This window comes from Myodes glareolus, chromosome 17, assembly GCF_982192425.1.
Source record: "Myodes glareolus chromosome 17, mMyoGla1.1, whole genome shotgun sequence".
Lineage (NCBI taxonomy): Eukaryota > Metazoa > Chordata > Mammalia > Rodentia > Cricetidae > Myodes > Myodes glareolus.
Window position 1 is genome coordinate 49,242,254 of NC_142042.1, and position 24,037 is coordinate 49,266,290.

The window sequence follows — 24,037 nt, forward strand, 5'->3', positions numbered from 1 at the left end:
GAAATGTTAAAGAAAGGAAGAGACAGATTAAAGGTGCCAATTAAAAGGCACCCTGCGAGCCCAGTGGCACGTCTCTTCCTTAGTTCCATTGGAAGGAGGGAAGAGAAACTAAATGACAAAGAAACTAAATGACAAAGACCTGGAGGTGATTGGCAGTTCCGGTTTTCAACCCGCGCCGCCACACTCAACATGGCGAGTGGGGAAATTTCCTGGAGGAAATCACGCGAGAGTTGCCTGACGGAGCCCGTCCGAGAATTGAGCCGGGGGTGTGGAGCAGCCAAGATGGAGCCGGCAGCCGTCGGTCCCGGCCCTCTGATTGTGAACAACAAGCAGCCCCAGCCGCCGCCTCCTCCGCCGCCTGCCACCGCACAGCCTCCTCCCGGGGCACCGAGGGCCGCTGGAGGCCTCCTGCCGGGGGGCAAAGCTCGCGAGTTTAACCGCAACCAGCGCAAAGACTCGGAGGTCAGAGCTGCAGGGGGGCGAGGCTGCCACTGGGCGGGTGGCAGAGGGGGGTCCCGGCGCCGGGACAGCTTCCGGGCCCAGCCGGGCTTCCGGGTGGCTTGACAGGTGGGCTGGGAGCTGTCACTTTACCGAGAGCGGTGCAGCTAGGGAGACTTGGCAGCTCCGCGGCCCCGGGGAGGGAAGCCCGGAGCGCTGCCTCTAACTCCTCTGCGGCCCGGGGGAAAGTCCTGGAGCCGGGGACAGCAGGTCTGCTCCCGGAGGCGTGGCCTGAGGCACAGCCCTGGGGTACAGAGTAGGTGGTCTGCTCTTAGCCCTTCATCATTTCCGGCCTGTGGTCCTGGACGGGCGGTGGGCGATGCCAGTTGTCAGCGAAGGGACCCAGGAGAGTTTAGAGGGCGCTTTAGGACAGAGCTTGTATCTCTAGTGCGAGCTGTGAGAGAGGCAGAGAGAGGCAGAGAGAGGCAGAGAGAGGCAGAGAGAGAGAGAGAGAGAGAGAGAGAGAGAGAGAGAGAGAGAGACAGAGACAGAGACAGAGACAGAGACAGAGACAGAGACAGAGACGGATCAGGGCATGGGCAGACGCCGACAAGTGTCTGTATGCCCAGTGAACCCAATGCTAAATTGTGAAGGATCAGAAGTTGCTAGTGAGCTGTGATTCCCTTTGCCCGCGCAATATGGAGCTATTCACCTCACCCCAAGTTAAAATTCCTCCCACTGCTTCCGTTTGCAGAATTCATGAATGAACACACACCCGTGCAGCATTTTAGGGCTTCTTAATCAGCACATTCATTCCCAGAGCACTTACTATGCAATCTCCACCTGAGACAACTCCCAGTGTGATGAGCAGTCAGGCACTTGCTGAGAGGGAATTCCTCATTATCCAAATTTGATGCTTCAGCTCAAATCAGAGACCAATGATACCTCTGAAATTAGTTCCTTTCAAACATTTTTGTTGCAGGCTCGAACCTTGCTAAAATATGTTGCAAATGAACAAGCCCAGAGTAGAGAGATTGAACTTAGAATGACCTTTTTGAAAAAGCAGAAGATGGACCCTTTAGGAATCTTTTATTGTGGGACAATGGCCCATCAGTGGCTTCTTCTCAGTGATCTTTCAAGTATGGAGGAATATGAAAGTTTAAGTTTGTGAAACACCTTCTTTAATGACCAGACTTACTCAGTTTTTCGGAAGAGGACCCTGAGAATCGAACTATACCCCAGACTTTCTCTTTTAAATGTTTTAGCGGGCTAGAGAGATGGTTGCATGATTAAAAGCAGTTGCTGCTCTCTTAGAGGACCTGAGCTTGGATCCCAGCACCCATATTGAGCAGCTCACAACTGTCTTTAACTCCAGCTCCTAAGGATCCAGTACCCTCCTTCTGGCCTCTGTGGGAACTTGCATGCACTCAATGCACTTAAACACAAATATATATATATATATATATATATATATACATATACATATACATATATATATATTACACATAAGTAAATATATAAGAAAATGTTTTAGGGCTGGCAAGATGACTCAGCAGGTAAAGAAGTTTTAAATTTCCCTAACTAACCCCAAAATAGATAAATACCCTTTCACGCATTTTATTATTCTGTGATGCTGAGACTCAAATTCCGAGCCTGTTCAAGCTAGGCAACCACTGTACTGCCGAGCTACATCCTCACCCTCTATTATACATTTTAATTTCTCTTTCTACCCTTTGATTTCACCACAGCCAATATCTGGAAGACCCGTCAAATAGTGCTGTCTACTTGTGTTAGAGATGCTGATGCTGCACACGTCTCCTAGTGACAGCTGAAGTCAGTGTCTAGAGGACAGGGAGGAGAGCTCAATATGTGCTATGTAAATTTTGTTAGTCCTCAAAATTAGCCAAGGCAGCCAAGCAGGCTTCTAGTCTCAACACACAGGACGTTGAGGAAGGAGGATCGGAGCTCAAGGCCTGGGCTCCACAGTAAATTACTTACTCTACTTAAGTACATTGGGAGGGGATAAGAAAGGGTAATGGACTTGATTGTGAATATGATCACAATATATTATATAATGTATATGAAATTGTCAAGAAAAAGTGGTAAGAAAAGCAGATTTTTGTCGTTCCCATTCGTAAATGAGAAACTCAACCTCAGTAATATGTATTACTGTTGATTTTATTTGTGTTTTGGTGGTGCTGGGACATGAATTCAGGACGCTACACGTGTTAGGTAATCATTCTACCACTGAACTATATCCCTAGCCTAGAAACTCAGTAACTTGTAAGTGTCCACTATTGTCCATTAATAAGGATAGAGTTATTGTTTGTGGGTATATTAGTCATTTTGTCTATGGTCATTATCTCTCTTGCTTCTCCCTGCACTACCAATGCTAAGATTAAGCCTAGGGTCTAGCACATGCTAAGTGAGGTGCCCTGCACTGAACTCTACCCTCTGCTGGTCTTTCAAGTACATTTTAATCAAGACTAGCTTTATCCACTTTTTTTCTTGCTGCTCCTCTCTTCCCAGCACAAGGCTTCCAAGATGGCGTGTTCTCAGGAATCACCTATCCCTAACAGATTCTCATTGCATTCTCTCCTGTGTGTGGGAGGAAGGCCAATCTGTTCCATTTCTGCTTTCTCTGTCAGTTCTCACTGAAAATTGAGATAAGAGCAAAGTGGCTGAGGGTTTCGATACTCATTTTGTCCTTAGCTCTTTATAGTCCACAGTTCAGAAAGAAGTGCAACTTCTAGATATCCAGTGCTGTGTGGAATGGTCAGGCACTGCACAAAATAGAAGTTTTGTGTTTGTTGTTGAACAGGTGTGTAGTGAATATCATTGGTCAGCAGAACAGAGTTGCTGTTTCCAGGAACTTACAGTCTTATGGAGAGGACGATGATTGAAAAAAGAAATCCAGTGAATGAATAATTCTAGTTTATAGTAGGTGCTTTGAAGGTGAAAACAGGGTGCTGGAGAGGGCTTAAAGGGAACTTCAGCTAACTCAGGAGACAAAATGCTGTGGTAAAACATGAAAAAGTAGAGGCAGTGATGTCACGTAATGCCACAGTGTCTCTGAGGTATTTGTGTTTATCCCTTTGCAAAACACTCAGGAGGATCTTTTGTGTGACGTTCTTTCCATTCATTAGGGCTATTCTGAGTCTCCGGACCTGGAGTTTGAGTATGCCGACACAGACAAGTGGGCTGCAGAGCTCGCAGGTAACATATAAATAGACTGTTGTGCCATTTGACAGGAGTTTTGACTTGATTCTTAAGAAAATTAAGACTGGATATAATTTTTCTCTAGGTATTCCTATTAATGATATCTAAAGCATGGTTAGCTATTTAACTTGAACTGTGTGTCTTGTAATTTTGGATTGTCCTTTGTCTTCATGAAGGCTCTTGTTTAGAGTCAGCTGAGTTGGTTATCGCCCCGTTCAGGGTAAGACAGTTAGTGGTACCCCTTGCTGTACAACAACTGGACAGAGATCTCTAAACAGTAGTGAGTCCCAGGAATGCTAGCCACTGCACTTAAGTCTTTATAGATCTGTCACTGATAATGTCATTGATCTATAATTTAAGGTCAGTATAAGCTGCTTCTCCAGGCTTCACTATCCTTATTTAGGAGGTGACACTGAAGACGTATTCAGGGTGATGGTCAGCCTCTGACACAGCACAGTCTAATGCATATTATACTAGAAATGCCCAGACTTATGCTCCACTGACATTCCAGTTAGAGCTTCAAAGTGGCCAGTGTTGTCTGTTGAGTACATGAGAACACTAAGGCCTTCCCCACTAGTAACCAGAGAGGGTAGTCTAAGGATCCCTGTGACTCAGGCAGGAGTAGAGGTGGGGCTGGAAACAAATGCCGTACTTTCTCTGCTGCACATGAGAACTGATGTGGAATGTGGTAATGGTGAGGAGACTTTGTTCTTTGACAGAGCTTTACAGCTATACAGAAGGACCAGAATTCCTAATGAATCGAAAATGCTTTGAGGAGGACTTCCGGATCCATGGTGAGATCATTTCCCCCTCTTCTTGGCTCACTTCACATTGCATCAGAAGAGGACAGGGTTTCTCTTCATCATCAGACTGATCTAAGACATCCAGGAACATGAAAAAACTGTTGTAGTAGTTGTTCAAGGCCATGTAGAATGCCACATGGGCATTCTGGGCATTCTGATGGGAATTCCAATTCATGGAACAGCAGTGTGGCCTTATCCCTTATGAAGGAGTAACTTGCCTTTCTGGTTCTGTTCCTGCCCTGATTAGAAAGATTAGCACAGCCCATTCTATTGTAAGGACTTATGTGGATTCAGTTATAAGTATCTCATGCCCTGCAGTGACAGACAAGAAGTGGACCGAGCTGGATACCAACCAGCACCGTACCCATGCCATGAGGCTTCTGGATGGCTTGGAAGTCACTGCCCGGGAGAAAAGACTCAAGGTGGCTCGAGCAATTCTCTATGTTGCCCAAGGTACTGTGATGATGTCCCCAGGGACTCCTGACACCTCTACCTGTGACAGTGCCTAGTTGTGTCTGTAGGGTCTTGGTAAGCTCTGCCCTGGGTTTGCAGGTACCTTTGGAGAGTGCAGCTCAGAGGCAGAAGTGCAGTTCTGGATGCGCTACAACATCTTTCTGCTCCTGGAGGTGGGCACGTTCAATGCCTTGGTGGAGCTTCTGAACATGGAAATAGAGTGAGCACTTCTGTTTAGGGCCTAAGTAGGGAAGGGGAAAGGAGGGGAGTAGTGGGAAGTGGGCTGGAGCTTGCAGAACTAACAACATTTGAGACAGGTGAATAGGCCACTTAAGGTGAAGGGTCTCTGTTCTCAGGCTGTTTGGAACATATAAGGTTGAATAATGGAGAAACTGCTTAATGATTCCTTGGAAAATCATATTGTAGAGAGAGATGAGAAAATAAAATAACAGAGAGAGGTGAGAGGTTCCCATGTTGATAGAAAGTAGTGTTGGGTTCCTGTGCTGGGTCTGCATGCTCTGTAATGCTGGAGCATTGGTACCTGGGCAGGCGCTACTCATGCCCAAAACAATCCTCAGAAGGAAACTGCTCACCTTGAGCTCCCAAGCCCAAACCTATCATGTAGAAACAACAAAGCTTGTCACCTCTGGTCCTCATGAACAAGGAGCTATTGCTCAGTTAAGGATAACAGCCGTCATAAATAAGGAAGATTGCTGTAAGTTGGAGGCCAGCCTGGTCTACATAGTGAGTTCCAGGGTAGCTAGAACTACTTAGTGAGATCATATCCAAAGCCAAAGAAGCAACAAAATTAAAATCAAATTATTATAGTAGTAACTAAAGGCACTCACCTAGTACTATATCTTCAGGCATATGTTCATCCTGTTTTCAGGACATTTTGTATACTGAATCATGTTATGACTCAAGTACCATTATCACCCTGATTCTGTAGATGAGACAACTAGACACAGAGAAATTGGCTCTACCTTGTTCTCGTATACCTAACTAGTAGAGCCAGGATTCACACTTTAAGACTTGACAGTCTGGTCGAGGGCTTGAGTTCTTAACCATTGTGGTGTCCTAAGGTCTCATGTAAAGCCTCTTGTTGCCCTGTGGGACAGTACTTGTCTCCCTGGCCCTGTCAAGCTGATTAAGATCTCTTCTACAGTAACAGTGCTGCATGCAGCAGTGCAGTGAGGAAGCCTGCCATCTCCCTGGCTGACAGCACAGACCTGAGGTGAGACCAGAGAGTGAGCAAAGCTGAGCGTCTCTTAGCTGTGTGTGCATTCCTATTGCACACCAGTCAGCTAAGGGGATAGGCTCACTGGGAGTTAGTAGGCCCTGATGTCTTGGGAGGGAAGGGGCCTGGAAAATCCAGAGGCAATCTAGGCTCAAGCCACTCAATAGAGCGGCTAAGAAATTGGTCACAGAGTGTATTTTATGTGGACAAAAACCAGGACATTACTCTTGGGCTCCCACCACCCACTGTGCACAGTTTGATCCCTCTCTATACTGGTTATCCTGACAATTCAGCTGTGCTTCGTGTCAGGACTAGAACTGCTAAAGAGAGGGTCCTCTTCCCATGTTGTAGGGCTGAAATCTGGTTTTGGAGTTGGAGTGTGATTCTCCTCACTGTAGGCACTGTCTCTGCATTTACCTCCTGCCTCCACTCTCCCGGGGACACTGCCCTCCTGATCCTGCCCTGCCTTGACCTCAGTCTCTTCCTCTAGTCAGTTTTGTTTTTTCTCTCCAGGAGGCTTAGGGCAGAACATTCTGCAGGCCATTCTTGTTCATATTTGTCGGCTCTGAGTAAGCTCTGTTCAGACACTGCAGATACAGAGTGAGTTATAGTCTCGGCCCAAGTAAGGCTCCTCAGGTGTCAGTTCTCTTCTTGGGTGTCTCTCTGTGACAGCCTTCTACCACGTGCATGATTGTTTACATCTTAGCCAGGGGTGTGAAAGCCCAGTGATTCCTCCTTCACATTTTGTTTGTTTGAAACAGACTCCATACATGATTTAGGCTAGCCTAGCACTCACTGTGTAGCCCAAGCTGGCCTGAAACTTGAGACCTCCTGCCTCAGCTTTCTAAGAACTGAACTGGTATTACAAGCATATACCCCCTCTCCTGGCTGAGAGTGCCCTTGGTCCCCTGTCTTACACTTAGGGTCCTGCTCAACATCATGTACCTGATTGTGGAGACTGTTCACCAGGATTGCGAGGGGGACAAGGCCGAGTGGAGAACAATGCGGCAGACCTTCAGAGCTGAGCTAGGTAGGGCCCTAGGGATCCTCTGTTAAGGCCTCATCTGGGAGCTGAGACTGGGGGACTTTGGGTGGGTCCTGTTGCTGGCTGGGGTCCTGATATCTTTGAGTCACTTCTAGGATCTCCCCTGTACAACAACGAGCCATTTGCCATCATGCTATTTGGGATGGTGACCAAATTTTGCAGCGGCCATGCACCCCACTTCCCCATGAAGAAAGTTCTCTTGCTGCTCTGGAAGACCGTATTGGTGAGCACCTTCTTGGGGGCACTCATATGCTAGGAGTTGAGGCAGGAAAGGCATCTTTGTACAGTTGGCCCTCTGTACCTGTGGATTCTCATCCATATATGCATCCAAGTGTAGGTCATAGAATGAGGTCTGTAGACTGTATAGACTATGTTGTTATTATTCCCTAACTAGTATAGCAGTGATTTACAAAGCTTTAGGTATTACAATCATCTAGGGATGATTTTAAGCTTGCGGAAGGTTATGCCTAGGTTATATACAAATCCCATTCCATCTTCTGAAGGACATGATATCTTCCTGTGGGAGAGGGGTGAGAAGAAATTCCTGGGACCAGTCTCCCATGGATAATGATGAATAACTACAATTTTTTTGAATACTGAATTATGTGAATATGTAACTACTTATTTTAAAAAACATTTGTTTAGTGATATTACAGATTGAATCTAGGACCTTGAACATGCTAAGTAAACAGACTATTTACTTACACTGGTACTGTTTTTGCTTATTTATTTACTTATTTCTTGTGCATGCGAGTATGCATTTAGTACAATGACATGCATGTATAGCTGCACACACCCATGCTCAAAGACCAGAGTTTCCTGCTCTACCATTCTTTGGTGTATTCCCTTATGGCAGGATCTCTAAGTGAACCTGGTGCTAAGCTGGCAGCCAGCAAATTCCCATAGTCCTACTGCTTCCTCTCTACTCTGTTGGCATTACAGACTAATGTGTGACTTATCTGGCTTTTTACATGGGACTGGGATTGAAACTCAGATCCTCATCTTTTCAAGGCAGGTGCTCTTACCCACTGAGCCATCTCCTTAGCTGTTTACTTTTTATTTTGACACAAGGTCTGGTCTTAAACTTGAAATATTCCTGCCTTAGCCTTGTCAGTATCTGCTACCAGGCTCAGTTTTTGAGAAGTTATAGAAAAGAGATGAAAAAGAAATACAGGGCATGGTGGTACATGCCTTTAACTTCAGCACTTCAGAGGCAGAGTCAGGCTGATCCCTATGAGTTTGAGGCCAGCCTGGTCCACAGAGTGAGTTCTAGGACAGCAAGGACTACATGGTAAGACCTTGTCTCAAAAAAGAAAAAAAAAAAAAACAAGCTGAGTAGGGACAGGCAGGACATGGCAGGACATAGTCATACTAGATTGACTAGATTGGCTCCCGGACTTTTGTTAAAGCCATTTCTAATCATACAGCAACTCCATCCTCAAACTAGATGCCTCTTTGGAGATCCTTCCCGAGCCTGTGTTTGTAAAGTGATTTGAGACAAAGATGGAACTGATGTAGTTATAGTTCCCTGGGCAGATGACTTTGGTTATTTGGGTTGAGCTTAGCTTTGAACAGTAGCGCTCTCTCTCCAGCCCAGTAAGGTGTCTTTTGAAGAAACAAGAGTGAGCTTCTAGCTAGCCTGTTTCCAGAGTGTGCTGTGAAGTGGACTGTTTCTACATGGGGAGGGAATGGACATTGGGTGGACTGGCCATCACACTTAGGATGGGGGGTACTGTCAGATTCCAAACGCAGGGCAAGCAGGGAGTACTCTCTCCAGGAGGAGCACCATACTAAGTGGGGTCTCCCCTTTGCTCTGCAGCCAGAGCTTAGTGAGTTTAGAGCCTCTTAGGGTGTGCACAAGCTTTATCTTGACCAGACCTGCTGGTTCCTCAGGAAGCCTCACTCAGGCTGAAAGGAAGCTGAGTTACTTAGACACAGTGGCACTGAGCAGCCACAGTGACTGCAGGCTAGAGCTTGAGCTCCTAGTGAATTTACACAGGAGGTTTTTTTTTGTGTATTATTTTATTTGAGCAACACATAGTATGTTTTAGTTTCGTTTGGAAGACTGACATGTACAGCCTTGAAGCATCAGTCTACTGAAGAACTAGCTCTACTCTAATTTTTGTCTGTTTGGTTTAAAAACATGGTCTCTGTGTAACCTTGAGTAACCTAGAACTTGCTATATGCACCAGGCTGGACTTAAAATTATGGTGATCCTCCTGCTTCTGCCTCAGAAAAGTTGGGATTATAAATTATGTGCCACCACACCCTGCTCAATCTGCTTCTTTTTAAAATTAGAGACTATATCATATGTACAGAATTGCATGTATCATGTGCCAGCTTCCACCAGCTGGTGTTTCATTTTTTTCTTGCTCCCTCTCCTCTTGTTCCTTGTACAGAGCACTGAATTCTTGGATGGCTTTATTTTTTATTTTTTTTTTGTCCAAGGGTGGGTCTTTATGGGTCTCTATAAGGCATGGGTTCTGATGGTGTCGTACATGCTTTTTAGCAAAATGATATCACCAAGGACATGGTGACCTAGGCTCTGCATCTCCGCTTTACACAGTGCACACTAGGTGGCTTTGAGGAGCTGCAGAGCATGAAGGCTGAGAAGCGTGCTCTCCTTGGCCTTCCCCCACTGCCTGAGGACAGCATCAAGGTGATCCGCAACATGAGGGCTGCCTCCCCACCAGCCTCTGCTTCGGACCTGATTGAGCAGCAGCAGAAACGGGGCCGGCGAGAACACAAGGTGAGGCAACAGAGGACCCCAGGACTGCTGAGAGATCTCAGAGTACATGGGGTGGCGTGGAAGAGCATGCTCCTGAGGTAAGCAGGATATTAGAAATCAGCTCCCATCAGGCTGATCAGGAGTCCACAGCAGGGGCATGTCTACAGGCCCAGGCCCATGTATAGTGGGTCCTTAGATCCAGGCAGCTTGTGAGGTGCTGGAGCAGGAAATGGTCTGTCACTCTAGTCTTAGCTCCTTCTCAGTATTCGCCGGTGTCACAGCTCCCTATCTGATACCTTTCTGTTCCATTTGAACTGTTTCCCTCTGCCATCATCTCTTTAGTTGGCTAGCTTTCTGAGCTCCCTTCCCTTGCTTTCAGGCTCTGATAAAGCAGGACAACTTAGATGCCTTCAATGAGCGGGATCCCTATAAGGCTGATGACGCTCGAGAAGAGGAAGAGGAGAATGATGATGACAATAGCCTGGAGGGGGAGACGTTTCCCCTTGAGCGAGATGAGGTGATGCCTCCCCCACTACAGCACCCTCAGACTGACAGACTCACCTGCCCAAAAGGGCTCCCTTGGGCTCCCAAGGTCAGGTGAGTCTCAAGTTCTAGAGTAGTCTTGAAGCGAGCCCTCAAATCCTCAGGCTAGTGCTGACCTGAGCTCCTCTGCAAGGTTAAGATGACCTTAAGTTATCCTGTGCTATTGGGGTCGCTTCTGGGAGGATGGTCTTGCTGATGTCACATAAAACATGCTCTAACTGAGCAGCAGCAGAAATGGGCCTGTGCAGCTCTTGTGTAAGTAATTTGAACTGGTTGAACTCAATAGTGAAGAGAGTTAGGGAAAAAAATAAAATGTGTATTTAGGTAAACCTATCCCCACTCATATTGGAGTTGTAGATGGCATTTTCTATAAAATGATAGATGAAGAGTTTTACAAAACCACTTAATGCATTGAACAGTATCCTTGGGTGAGTCAGTAGATGGGAAGGTAGCTGGAGATGTGTATCTTTATAGGCAGCAGCTTAATGAATAGATGTGTATATAAACTGATGTAAAAGGGGCAAGTCCTCAGCTTTCTGGGGATATTGTGAGAAGAATGTAGAACAGGTCACCTCAAAGCCAAGGTGTTGCTATTGAGGCAAGAAAATGACCTGTTTGAAGTCTATAGCTTATATCTTTTAAACTTCTTGGTGTCTGAAAGTATTAAATATTACCATTGTTAGAATAAATTGTACTTTTAAGTTTAATATACCTCCCTGAATTTGGGTCAGCCAGCCATGCATATTATAGAAATATAAACATCAAGTTTATAAAACCCAACAAAATTATATAAAAATCAAAGTAGCTTAAATTCAGATTTCCCCCCCGTTATTGTAAGAGATCTTTTCTTGTTTGAAATCAATTTGGAGCTGCTTTGTCTGTTAGAACACAGGCCTGCGACAGTAGCAGCCCTTGAGATGGAACTTGATAAAATCTGTCCTTCTTTCTTCCTGTGGTAGAGAGAAAGATATTGAGATGTTCCTTGAATCCAGCCGCAGCAAGTTCATAGGCTACACTCTAGGCAGGTGAGTGTGACCTGAGTTCCTTTTGAAGTTCACTCACCTGGCCTTGGGGCAGCGGGCAGGTGTGTGGGTGTCTGGGCTCAGCACAAGGCCTTCTTTATTCTCCAGTGACACCAACACAGTGGTGGGACTGCCAAGGCCAATCCACGAAAGCATCAAGACACTGAAACAAGTAAGTGGCCCGAAGGGAACTTTTGGCCTTTGGTCCCAGGTGAATTGAGTGAGAAGAGACAAGCCTGTCAGGGTTATTTGTTTGCCAGCAATAGCCTGGGAAGCACCTCTTTTTAGGTGTGACGTCTTTTAGGGGTGTGTTATACACTAGCTTCAGAGTTCAAGAAGCCTGTAAGTAGCCTTCCCTTTTCCTGAGCCAAGTTTGAAGATTTGAGAGGAGTTGTGGGTGTAGATGACGTTGTCAGCTTCGCTGTTCATGGGATGGCTGGGGAGCAAGGCTTATGAGCACCATCGTGGCTGTGCTAAGAGCATACTGTAGGAATCAGGCAGCTTCAGTTACCCAGTTCTAGACAGAGAGAGAGCTACAGGCAAGCAGGACACAGGCTCTCAGTGGGCAGCCAGGTGGAGTCTAAAGACATGGTTGGGGCCAAGACTGTTGTGTTTTTCTCCATGTTCACTGCTTGTGGGGAGCTGTGGGTGTAAGGATGAGGCGGGGGAGACACCAGAGATCAGGAGGAGTACTTCTAATGTATTTGGACTGTAATAATTTTAAGTCCAGTTTTGAAATCAGTAGTACCAAGTAGTCTTTGCAGCTAGGATTTTGAGCACACAGTTTTGCCTCTGATGTCTTTTTCCCTGTCATTTTTGCTTTTGGAAGCCCTTTCCTCCACCTTAGTTTGCTTTTGCTTATCGACTATGAACTTACTTTTTACAGAGGCTGTCAGAAGTCGATGCCTCCTTAGAAAGCTATTATAAGTTTGCAGTTTCATAGGGATCTGTGCTGTGACTTAGCCCTCTCTCAGAAGACCAACATAAAATCTTGGATCTTCGCCAGTGTGTGTGGGCAGGTGAGGGGGAGTGTGGCCAGAGAATAAGGGTGTTTTTCTCAGCACCTCCTCTCCTGCCCCTCTTCAGCACAAGTACACGTCGATTGCAGAGGTCCAGGCACAGATGGAAGAGGAATTCCTTCGCTCTCCTCTCTCAGGGGTGAGTTAAGAGGCCTACAGCCAGAGTCCCCAACTGCTCTCAGTCTCTGAGCTGGGCCTGGCCCACAAAGCTGCTCCTGGGCTTGGCCTCTCCCTGAAGAGATTCCAGTCCATGTCCTGCTCTTTCAGTCCCTGAACAGCAAGCAACTTGAGCGAGCACAAAACTTGATCTCTTGGTGCTTTGTTCCCTTCCTGTAACAGTTAGCCAGTGCCTTTCTCTGCTATTTACTTGTTTATTTGAGATAACATCTATCTATAACCCAGATGGCTTTACTATATAGCTCAGACTGGCCTCGTAAACACCTGTCTCAGCCTAACCAGTGTTGGGATTACGTGTGTGACTATGGCACCTTATGAAGAGTGTTATAATAGAAATTAATTAGACTGGGCTGGAGAGATGGCTCAGAGGTTAAGAGCACTGGTTGCTCTTGCAGAAGTCCTGAGTTCAATTCCCAGCAACCACATGGTGGCTCACAGTCATCTGTAATGAGTTCTGGTGTGCAGGCAATCATATGCAGGCAGAACACTGTGCACAGAAGAATTAGCTGAACTATTGCAAGTGAGGATCCCGGCATGCTCTGTTTCAGAGCCTCCTACCATCATCCTCAGTGGAGACTGTAGCCTGGATGTAGGTTTTGTATCTGTGACTTGTATTAAAGGGAGAAGAGGAGGTTGAGCAAGTTCCTGCAGAAACCCTCTACCAAGGCTTGCTCCCCAGCCTGCCTCAGTATATGGTGAGTGCTCTGTGTCTGGGACCAGTCCTGGGGCCTATCAGTAGGCATCTGTGGTGAGATACCCTATAGGCTGGTCTCCTTCACCCCTGCAGACCTGCAGGAGTCCCACTTCTCAGGACTCCATTATGGTCCTGGGCTCTGATGCCCATCTAAGTGCTCTGCTTTTCCCAGATTGCCCTCCTGAAGATCCTACTGGCTGCAGCTCCCACATCAAAAGCCAAAACAGACTCAATCAACATCCTGGCAGATGTTCTGCCTGAGGAGATGCCGTGAGTATCAGTGTTATCAATGGGTAGAAGGAAGAGGGCCAGTGTTTTTCAGGTTGCTTTCTTTTGTTAGTCCAGCTTTGCTACAGGTTAAGTCTAGGGTATTTCTGATTCAGACGAAGGGAACTACTGGATAAGTTTTCCTAGGTAGAGAAATAGCTTAGCCTGAATCCCAGCGTGGACTGTCACTGAATGAACTTCTCAGTAAATTAGGAATGCCTGTTTTCCTTTGTAAAAGAGATGGGGCAGTGAACTTCTCAGAGCCCTCCTAGAGCCATGTGGTTGGCAGACCCTGCACAGGAGAGGTAACTTCTGGTCTGCTTGTTAGCCACCACAGAACCTGTGCTGGTGTGGAGTCTCTCCTGCTGGCCAGTGAACTGACAGGCCGAATGCCAGAGGAGAGAGTGAAACTTCTAGGGTTTCTTCATCTCTGGCTGACAGATCTTTCCATGCGAGAGAACAGCCTGAGATTGTATTCTACCCTGAGAAAGGACCCAGGCCCACACCTGATTGGCCTGCTGGCCAGGAGTGCCTTGTTCTGAGTGGATCCCCCCTGGTCTGCTGGTGATGGCCAGGTGAGGGAGATTGGCTCATACCACAGGGAGGGGCCGTCTTGATGATCCTAGGAGATATAATGAAATACTGTGTTCCTCTTCTGAAGATTGGAAACAGCTGGAACTCAGTGCTTCCTAAATTTATCCAACTTCAGGATCCCCCATTTACCACTGTAGAGTAAAACTTCTCCACACACTGGTGTTCCACAGAACGTGCTTTGGGGAACTCAAGTTAATAGGGTGGCCAAAGCTTAGGGAGAATTTAGAGAAGTTTCTTTTTTGGAGGAGAAGCAGAGAAAGGGACTGAGAATGTTTTGGGTGTCATCATGGGAAGACAGAAATTGTGCCAAGTTGGATTGCTTAGTAGATGGATAGGTGGATCCCTAAGACTGACCTCTGAAATGTTAGTGAGGTGTGAGCCTTTGGCACAGGGTTCTGGACTCCATCCCCACTATGGACACCTAGGAAGAAGGTGCCATGCTCGCTGGTGACTCACCAGGCACTTCTGTTTCTAGCACCACAGTGTTGCAGAGCATGAAGCTGGGGGTAGATGTAAACCGCCACAAGGAGGTCATCGTCAAGGCCATTTCTGCCGTGCTGCTGCTGCTGCTCAAGCACTTTAAGTTGAACCATGTCTACCAGGTACCTGTAGGGTCTGTCTGCCTTCTGTGCACTGGGCCAGCGCCTCAGTCTGTGTGCTCCCCTCGCCCAGGAGAATAGGGCTTGGTTTTTGATTCCACTTGAGCTCTGCATGAGCATTCTAATATGAGATTCTCCAGCCAGGCTTTTTATCTCTAGAAGAAAGAAAATAAGGTCCCAAAGGGTATGTTTATTTATCTTCTCTTGGTTTCAGTTTGAATACATGGCCCAACACTTGGTCTTTGCCAACTGCATCCCTTTGATCCTGAAGTTCTTCAATCAAAACATCATGTCCTACATCACTGCCAAGAACAGGTGATGAGTACCAGGGGCCAAGAAAGGGTGGTATAGGCAGATGGCAGGACTTCCAGCTGGGTTCTCCATTTGAGACTGTTCAGCAGACATTTTCTGAGCATCCGTGGGTCAGTACTTTGCTAGGCAATCAGGAGACAAAGTGAATGACAGTGTGTCAATTTTGAAGTTGGCTGTTCTCGTGTCTTTCTGTTTGACCAGGAGGCTCTCATCTGAGGCTCTAGAATTGCCCTCACCACCACTTCTGTTCTTCTTCCCTTTCCCTCCCAGTTCTCTGTAAGGAGCTTGGCCGTGTGCACTGTAAAGCACTGTCTGATTCTTAGCACCCACCTTGTGCCAGCTGTACCTGATAGCGCCTGCTTATCAGTGTAGACTTCACAAGGGAAGTGTCCAGCTAGCTGTGGCTTCTAAGAGGGCTTGTCATAAATCAGTTGTCCTGAGCCCTAGCTCCCTGATTTGTGTTACGGGAAAAGCTGTGTCTCCCTGCCTTGAAGTTACTAATTAGATTACAAACTGGTTCAGTCACAGGGAAACTGTGCACGTATTGTAGCAGATATTTTTTCATCTTACGGTCAGGGAGACTGGGTTAGAGCAAGCGAGGTAGATTGCTACTTCTGCTTCAACTGAACCATGGCTACTCTGGCAGACCCAGCCTTTGCTCACAATGAGCACCTGGGTCTTCTTGCATTCTGCAGCATTTCTGTCCTGGATTACCCTCACTGTGTGGTAAATGAGCTTCCAGAGCTAACTGCAGAGAGTCTGGTGAGTGGCTGGGATCCCCTGGCTATCCCTTTGGTATGAGGGCTGCCTCCCCCAACACATAGATAGAGGTCACCAGAAGAGGTCACCTTTAACTTTCAAAGTACCAGAAATGGCCATAAAGTCGGGGAGGGGTGTCATAGAGCAGAGCGATTGGGGGTGGGGGTAGGGCTAGTAAGAGAGCATGTCCTGCAGGGGCTGCTGACCTAAAATTTGCCTACTCTAGTTGCTTGCATCTTTCCACTAAAGTCCCTAGTTTTGTGGCCCATGTTTCCTGCAGGAAAAGTCTGTTAAGTTCTTGTTTCTCTGTCAACTTGTGGGGTGGAGTTTCCCTTGGCTGTGAGACAAGGGAACTTTGTGCTAGAAGCATTGAAACATGGCCGCTGCCGTGTATTTGTCAAGGCCTTTGGACACTGCTGAGCAGCCTGTAGCTGTGAGAGTTGTGATATCTCTGACTTTTCTCTGCAGGAAGCAGGGGACAACAACCAGTTTTGCTGGAGGAACCTCTTTTCTTGCATCAACCTGCTTCGGATCTTGAACAAACTAACAAAGTGGAAACATTCAAGGACCATGGTGAGTCAGCTGCAGCCATCCTGGAATTGGGGTCTCACAGAGCAGTGCCCACATGCAATGCTTCTCAGCTGGGACAGGGAGTCTTCAGGGTGAGGCTGACGAGGAGCATTGTCCTCCCTCAGACTTCTGGTTCTTTGCTTAGTAGAACTGGACGTTGGAAGAGACTTCCAGTCATGCTCTGAAACAGATACTTTTCATAGCGTCTTGATCCTGATTGGGAAATGATAGTCAGGAGTCCAAGAGCAGCCTTAACCCTGAGATGCCTTTGGGACAGGGCTGGTTCATGAGTTCTCAGAAATTTGATTACAGAGTGATTCATAGTTAGGGTGACCAACCTTTGTGGTTTGCTTGTGAGCTCCATGTACCAGCAAGCAGTGAGTTCAAGAGAAACTGCATGGCTTGTCGCCCTGATCCTACCCCAGAAGGGTTAAGTGACCATATGTGGCATACACACTTACTCCTTTCCTCATCATCGCTGCCACCGTGCCTGCCCAGATGCTGGTGGTGTTCAAGTCGGCACCCATCCTGAAGCGGGCCCTAAAGGTGAAGCAGGCCATGATGCAGCTCTACGTGCTAAAGCTGCTCAAAGTGCAGACCAAGTACTTGGGGCGACAGTGGCGCAAGAGCAACATGAAGACAATGTCTGCCATCTACCAGAAGGTGCGACATCGGCTGAACGATGACTGGGCGTATGGCAATGGTGAGGCACCTTGAAACAGGGTTGGGAGAGGGTGGGACATGGTACACTTTTGACTCCTTGCTTGTGGTACTTTAGTTGTCTCTGCCCTGAGGCACAGAAAGGGGCCTGGCTCTAGTTTTTGTGGCACCAAGAAGGGAGCTCTATGCAAGACTTTGGAAAGCTTCTCAGTGTCTGTGCTCATCCATTTCTCTGTCCCTCCGTTCTAAGCCATGTCATTTCTAGAAATTGCCATAACGTTCTGCCCATCTTCATCCTTACTGCAGCTGCCTTCTGGCTGCCTAAACTCAAGAGTTCCTGACTGGCTCTGATTCTAGTTTCTGCCCCTCTATCTGCCTCTGGCTTGACTCCTGTAATCTTTTCAAAATACCCACCCTATACTGTTGCCTCCTGAGTAAAATTTCTGGTTAACTTCTTATTTTCCTTAGGAATGAAGTCAAACACTAAGACAGGGAAAGGACAGTCACTCACTTCCCTGGTCCCATAGTCCACAACTTTCTTTTCAAACCTATTATTATCTGCTGGCAGCCGACCTCTGTCACATCCAGGACTCTAGGCACAGAGTAGGATCCCTCAGTACCTGCTGAGGGTTGCTCCACAGATCCCAGCACACACAGGTGCCTGTGCTCTCCAGTGTGCCCTCTGTCAGAATAGACTGCATTTAGTCCCTGAACCTTATCATGTCACTTCCTGTTTCCGGCTCTCTGGATACCTATGATACCTTCTCTTGGTCTAGCTGTTATCTGGGTGTTGTTTGTTACATTGTTACAGTCACAGCGCTGCAACGCTGGGCTCAATTTAGCACATGACACTTGTCAGGGAGGGGAGGGGAGGGAGTCTCAGGGCTGCACTTCTGTCCCCTAGAACCAAGGAGACTTCATGTTTAGAAAAGTGTTTTATCTAGGGGCTCTTGTCCAAGTCTACATATTTTGAAGAACAAGCCTCTTTCTTAGTAGTTCTGGATTTTCTCCTTGTGTTTGTCTGTCCTCTACTTCTGGGAAAGAATTTCTATTCATCTTCCTGAGGATGGGGCTTGGAAGTAATCTCCAGGTTAAAGATCATAGTCTTACTCATGGGGAGCTCCTATAGGGCTGGACTCCTAACTGAGATTTTTTCTTTGTCCCAGATCTTGATGCCCGGCCTTGGGACTTCCAGGCAGAGGAGTGTGCCCTCCGTGCCAACATCGAACGCTTCAATGCCCGGCGCTATGACCGGACCCACAGCAACCCTGACTTCTTGCCAGTGGACAATTGCCTGCAGAGCGTCTTGGGCCAGCGGGTAGATCTACCTGAGGACTTCCAGATGAACTATGACCTGTGGCTAGAACGGGAGGTCTTCTCTAAGCCCATTTCCTGGGAAGAGTTGCTGCAGTGAGGACTGAAACTTCATCTCATCACCCGAGGGACTGTCCTCATCATTGCTGCAGTGCTCTTCATGCCCTCCAGATGGCAGCACAGCTCCATTGAGTCCTCACAGCCAGCCCTGAGCCTGTGAGGCCATCTAGCTGACCTCTGCCTGACTCCCAGCATCCTACTCAGGAGCAGTCATCTCCAAGCTGGGATCTACTCTTTCTCCACTTCCCCAGTTTCTACCCGCCCTTCTTGGACATGACTGATTGCAACTTATTTCACAGTTAGCCCTAGGCTGGGAAAAGCTGGGAAGGGCCTTGCATCTCTTCTCATCAACAACTGAATCTCAAGGTCACACTGACTCCTGAGCAGTTTTGACATGTCAGTTGGTCAAGACGGAGAGATTGGTGTGAGGGTCAAGAACTGAAAACTGACACTTTGGTTGTGCTCGGGGGTATCGATGCCATCCTGGTGAGTTTTGTCCAGAAGTGACAGAAACCACAGCTTCTGCACCCTGATTTTGGATGTGATCAAAGATAGAGCAAGACTTCCCGAAGTCAGAGGTGCCGTTTTCCTCTTGATTGCCATGGCCTGTAAATATATAAAGTTCTGTGTTCTCATGTGTCATGGTGGGGTTTTTAATGTGTTTGTGTATTCTGTTTACATTAAAAGAAAGCAAAACTATCCCTGTTGCCTTGTCTGTATAGGCTCTGGGGGCTAGGGTTGTAGGTCAGGGTACAGTGCTTGCTTAGCAGGTAAAAAGCCCCGGGTTTGATCCCCAGCACCACATGGCAGTGCATACTTGTACTCTCAGCACTTCAGCAGTGGAAGTAGGAGATCAAAGGTTCTAGGTCATCCTCGTAGAGCTATATAATTCAAGGCTAGCCTAGGCTGCATGAGATTCTCAGAAATACGGTCTGAAAATCTCCAGTTCTCAAGTACCACTTCCCACCAGCATGAGAAGTCACCCACCTACCTATCTCTTGCCTGCCTGCCTTTCCTATCTAGTGTAGAGGGAAGAAGAAATTGGTACTTTGATCATCTGCCCACATCAGTCTAGGATTGCTTTAGGGTGTGGGTCACTGTAGTTCTGAACTACTGAGCTTGCTCTAGTTTCTGTAGAAAACTCAAGTTTCTCTGGATTACACTCCTGAGCATCCTCAGTCAATCCAGTTAGTGCTCAATTAAAGTGGAGTCAGTTTGGGTCTTCATTGGAACAGAGGTATTGGGGACAAAGAGGAAAGTTGTATGCCCTGGGGAATCATTGTCATGGTGGGAGAGTGGTGGAGAAAGCATGTAGCTTCTATGGCTAAGGAAGAAACAAGGGAAATGTCCGTTTGAGTCCTGGGACCTCACTTGACTCAGGTACCTGATCATGTCTGCTTCAGCCTTCTTTTCTGTCAGATTCATCCTCCTTGTTTTAATAATTCCAAGAAGCTCTCTGAAGGCAACATGCACGAGGTGTTAAATCTCTAAGGGGGAGTGAGTCTTGACTGATAAAGGACAAGTCTGTTTTGTGGATATTTAGATTCAATGTTTGCTAGGTCTGTGACCTGCTAAGTCGCAGAATGTGCTTTAATGTGGCAGCATGGTTAATAATAGGTGGAAGGGTCAGAACTTAAAAGTCACATAGCCTTATGGGATGGAAAGGCCCTATGATTGACTCTTTTCCCCAAAGTAACTGCACAGGACAAAGAAGCCCTATCATTCTTGCATGCATGGTGGATCCATTGCTGCTTGCGTGGTGGATCTGCTGCTGCTTGCTGGAACTGATAGTAAGATGCTGAGGTTTCTGTCTGGGGAAGATGGATTTTCATGGTCTTACTCCAACATGCAATTCAGTTTCTGAAATCGCTTAGCCTGAGGCTTTGACCACCACTGCTCCTCTTTGTAGACTTCCCAGACTCTCCTCTGTCTTGCAGAAAAACACGAGGCCCTTGAGCCTGGGCACATGGAGGGGAGCAAAACAGCTTCTCACAACTGTGGTGTGTTACTGTCATATTGGTCCTTAGAACACAGGTCCTTGTATGTAAATATCTTGGAGACTGGCTATCTCATCTAGGGGATGAGATGTACATGAAGGCATTCTGAAAATGGTTGAGTTACTCAGAAGGGTCCAATGTTCCTTAAAGCACCAAGGAATGGATTACCCCAAGGCTGTATCATCTCAAAGATTCACTTACTGGATGCTAAACAGGGGCCAGATGCACTATTAGGTGTCTCTTAGTCACACTTTCTGCATAGTAGTGATTAAACAGAACATCTGTCATAATAGCCCTATGGGATGGTTGATCTTCACTGTCAATGAGAATGGATTTAGAATCACCTAAGAAATGCACCTCCAGGTGTATCTAGTGGGGACATATCTAGAGAGGGTTAACTGAGAAGGGAAGACTTACCGTAAATGTGGGTGGCACCATCGCATAGACCGAGAAAAAGAAAAGGGGAGGAAGAGGACTGAACGCCAGCACTCGTCCCTGTCTTTTTCTGACTGAGCAGACGAAATGTGGACCAGCCACCTCACACTCCTTTCACCATCCTCCTCCATGACGCATGTGTCCCTGAAAACTATGAGCCAAAATCGTTCTTTCAGTCACTTTTGCCAGGTACGTTGCCACAGCAGCAAGAAAAGCAGCTAATGCACCATGAAGGTTGCCGCAAGCCCAGTTTTGCAAATGTGCAAGCTGGTGCAAAAGGGGGAAAGAACTTGCCCAAGGGTGAACAAAAGTAAGGGACAGAGCCAGGATTCAGACAATCTCTGCAGAATCCATGTACTCCCCACCCCCACCCCCTTAATCATTGCCATCCCTTGGCACTCGCTGCCACTGCTCAGTCCTTCATTTGTTTACCGTCCTTACTTGGTATTGGCTCTGACATGGTCCCCTAGCACAGAAGATTCATGGCAAATGCCCCTTGCTTTAGGCCCTATCTGGGCCACCCAGGCTTAGCCTTGTCTTAGCTATTGGCTAACCCTGAGTATACCCTCACAGTAACTTGGCTTACTGCTGTGTTTTTGTGTTTTGGTTTTGTTCTGTTTGACACATTAGGAGATGACCCAGGGCCTTATACACACTAGGTCAGCACTCTGCCACCGAGATACATACACAGTACCCTCTCCTTTTTATTTTGAGGCATGATCTCAAGAAGTCTACTCAATCTGGCCTTGAACTGCCTTGTAACCCCAGCAGGCCTTATCCTATAATCCTCCTGCCTCAGCCTTCCAAATAATTGGGATAACAGATCTGTTCCATTTGGTCCAGCCTTGAGCCTGGATTTATTTCTCTCCTGGCCTCAGTGGACTCTCCTACCATAGCTACCCCTCCTGCCCTTGTTGGGTTTATTTCTCTGGAGGCTGTCTTCCTGTCTGTGGTGTAATGAACTTAATGACAAGTAGAGGCTATCATCATTTGGCACGTGGTACAGTCAACTTTAGGTTGTCTCTCTAAAAAGGAGTTTGCTCTCTTGGGAGTCAGACAGCCCTGACTTTTTCCCCCCATTCTGAGAGGGTCTCACTATGTAGTGGGTCTCACTATATAGTCCTGGTGGCCTGGAACTAACTTCATAGTTTGACCCTGCCTCCAAAATGCTGGATGAAAAGTGGGTACTGCCATGCCCAGATAGCCCTGACTTCAATCCAAGCCTTAACATTTACTCCCTGACTGTCCTTGAGCTAATGGGGCTCCCAGCCCCATTAATGTAATGTTTGCCTTAGTGATAGCAGCTGTTGCAAAGACTTACTAGGGTAATAGGTAAGGGACAGCTATCAATAGGTAACCATTAGCATCTCTGATGCCCTTCTAATTCTGACCTGTGAATTTGCATATGCTTCCTCCATCTCCTAGAAAACAAGTCCTTGAAGGACAGAACTTTCTTCCGTCCTCTGCCCTGGGCCAGGTGCTATGCTAGGGATCTGGAAGGTTCAGGTGAAGAGGACACCACCGCCTACCTTTCCATCTGAAGGTCCTACCATGGGCTCCAGAGTCCAAGGAAACTGGACAGGAGACTGGGTTGGGAGAGCCTACAGCCAGGGAGTGGGAAGGGAGCCGAGGAGGCTGGAGGGATGGGAGCTATATTCTTCTTCAGCTGGGTCAGGAAAATGCCTACTCAAGTCCTGTCTAGGCTGGGTTCTGTTCCCGTCTGGGGTGCAGAGAGTCTGTACTTTGGGTTGGTGATTCAGGTTGATGTGTCAGTGGCTGAGGTAGGTGGGGAAGGATGACTTTGATGGGAAGCAGTCTCTACTGCTGACTGAGGTAGAATCCTAATGTGTCAGGTTGGCTCGGGCCCTGCAATTCTTCTGTGGAGTCAATCCTTCTGCCACAACCGTAATTTAGAGATGGACTCTGTGACCCTCCTACCCTTGTCTCTTCGGTATACCCTCTTAGTGTGCACCGCCACAACCAGCATAAGTTTCAACTGTGCTTGGCTTTCAGTGGGACCTGGAAGAGCCTTGGCAGAAACAGACTGAGTACAACTCAGTCCCTGAAGTTGGGGTTCCAGGTAGAGTCGCTTCCTTTTCCCTGCCCAGGAGTGAGAGAAACCCACCGACCTTGGTAAATGACAGACTCTAGCTGTCTAGCTCGGATCACCTCTGGAGTGAGCTTGGAGGCAGGGTATCTGGAGGCCTGGGGGCTGTGTCTTAAAGGCACAGAGGAGGAGGGGTGTATGGCTAATGGGAAGCAGGTGAGAGGCTGTCTGTGCCCCAGCCAGGGGACAGGCTGGCTGGGATGACCCAGCCAGTGGGAGGACCTGTCAGCTCACAGATAATCCCCTGAGACAGGCTCCGGGGTGCCCATTCGTATTCATTATGTGTGAAGTGGGCGGTTGTAAAGTTAGCTTTCTCTTCATTTAGTTGTCGCTGGACAGAAAAATATGAGCTGTGGGCAGATGCACCTGGATGGGAGCCAGTAGCCAGCATCCGGCCTCCCTGTGCCCCCCCCCCCCAGGCCCTCTAAGCATTGCCCGTGGCCTCTGTAGGCTCTACCGCTCCCGCTGACTTCATCCTGGACTCAATGTCATTTTCTTCGGTCTGGTCCCATCCTTATGTCAGCTTCGTTTGCTTGAGCTTCACCGAGTCTCTCTACTGCTCTCCTTCCATCTTTCTTTCTTTCTAAACTTCCTAAACTAGGAGAAAAGAAAGTGTGTTTCTTGGCCATTGCTGTCGCGGGCATAGCACAATGCCTAGCATGGAGTAGGAAGGCCTTAGACATCTTTCTGTCTCTACGGCCAGTGCCACCCCACAGACTGGAGTCCCAGGCTGAAATAAGGAGAACGAGCTGAGGGACAGCACACTCTGCTGTGCTTCCTGGCTGTGAGCACAAGGTGACAGCCGCCTCATGCCAGCTCCGCTGCTTCCCCCAGCACAGTAGGAACTGGGCCACAGCCGAGAGGTGGAGGTACACACCTTTAACTCCCAGCAGAGGCAGGCAGATCTCTGAGTTGGACAAAGTGAGTTCCAGGGCAGCCAGGGAACACAGAGAGCCCTGTCTCTGAAACAGAACAACAACACAAG

The 24,037-nt window shown here is 47.5% G+C and overlaps 1 protein-coding gene across 1 annotated transcript; it reads left to right on the top strand.

Moving 5' to 3' along the window:
- Positions 1-174: 174 nt before the first annotated feature.
- On the top strand, positions 175-19,212 carry Strip1 (striatin interacting protein 1). The gene is made up of 21 exons (XM_048443447.3): positions 175-462; positions 3,585-3,654; positions 4,377-4,451; positions 4,779-4,913; positions 5,013-5,133; positions 6,079-6,147; positions 7,074-7,180; positions 7,291-7,418; positions 9,762-9,944; positions 10,303-10,520; positions 11,426-11,491; positions 11,597-11,660; positions 12,575-12,646; positions 13,305-13,379; positions 13,551-13,648; positions 14,715-14,841; positions 15,053-15,153; positions 15,846-15,912; positions 16,378-16,482; positions 16,978-17,182; positions 18,306-19,212. Exons 1-21 carry the CDS (start codon positions 190-192, stop codon positions 18,551-18,553), a joined length of 2,607 nt encoding a protein of 868 aa, XP_048299404.2. The 5' UTR covers positions 175-189; the 3' UTR covers positions 18,554-19,212.
- Positions 19,213-24,037: the final 4,825 nt, after the last annotated feature.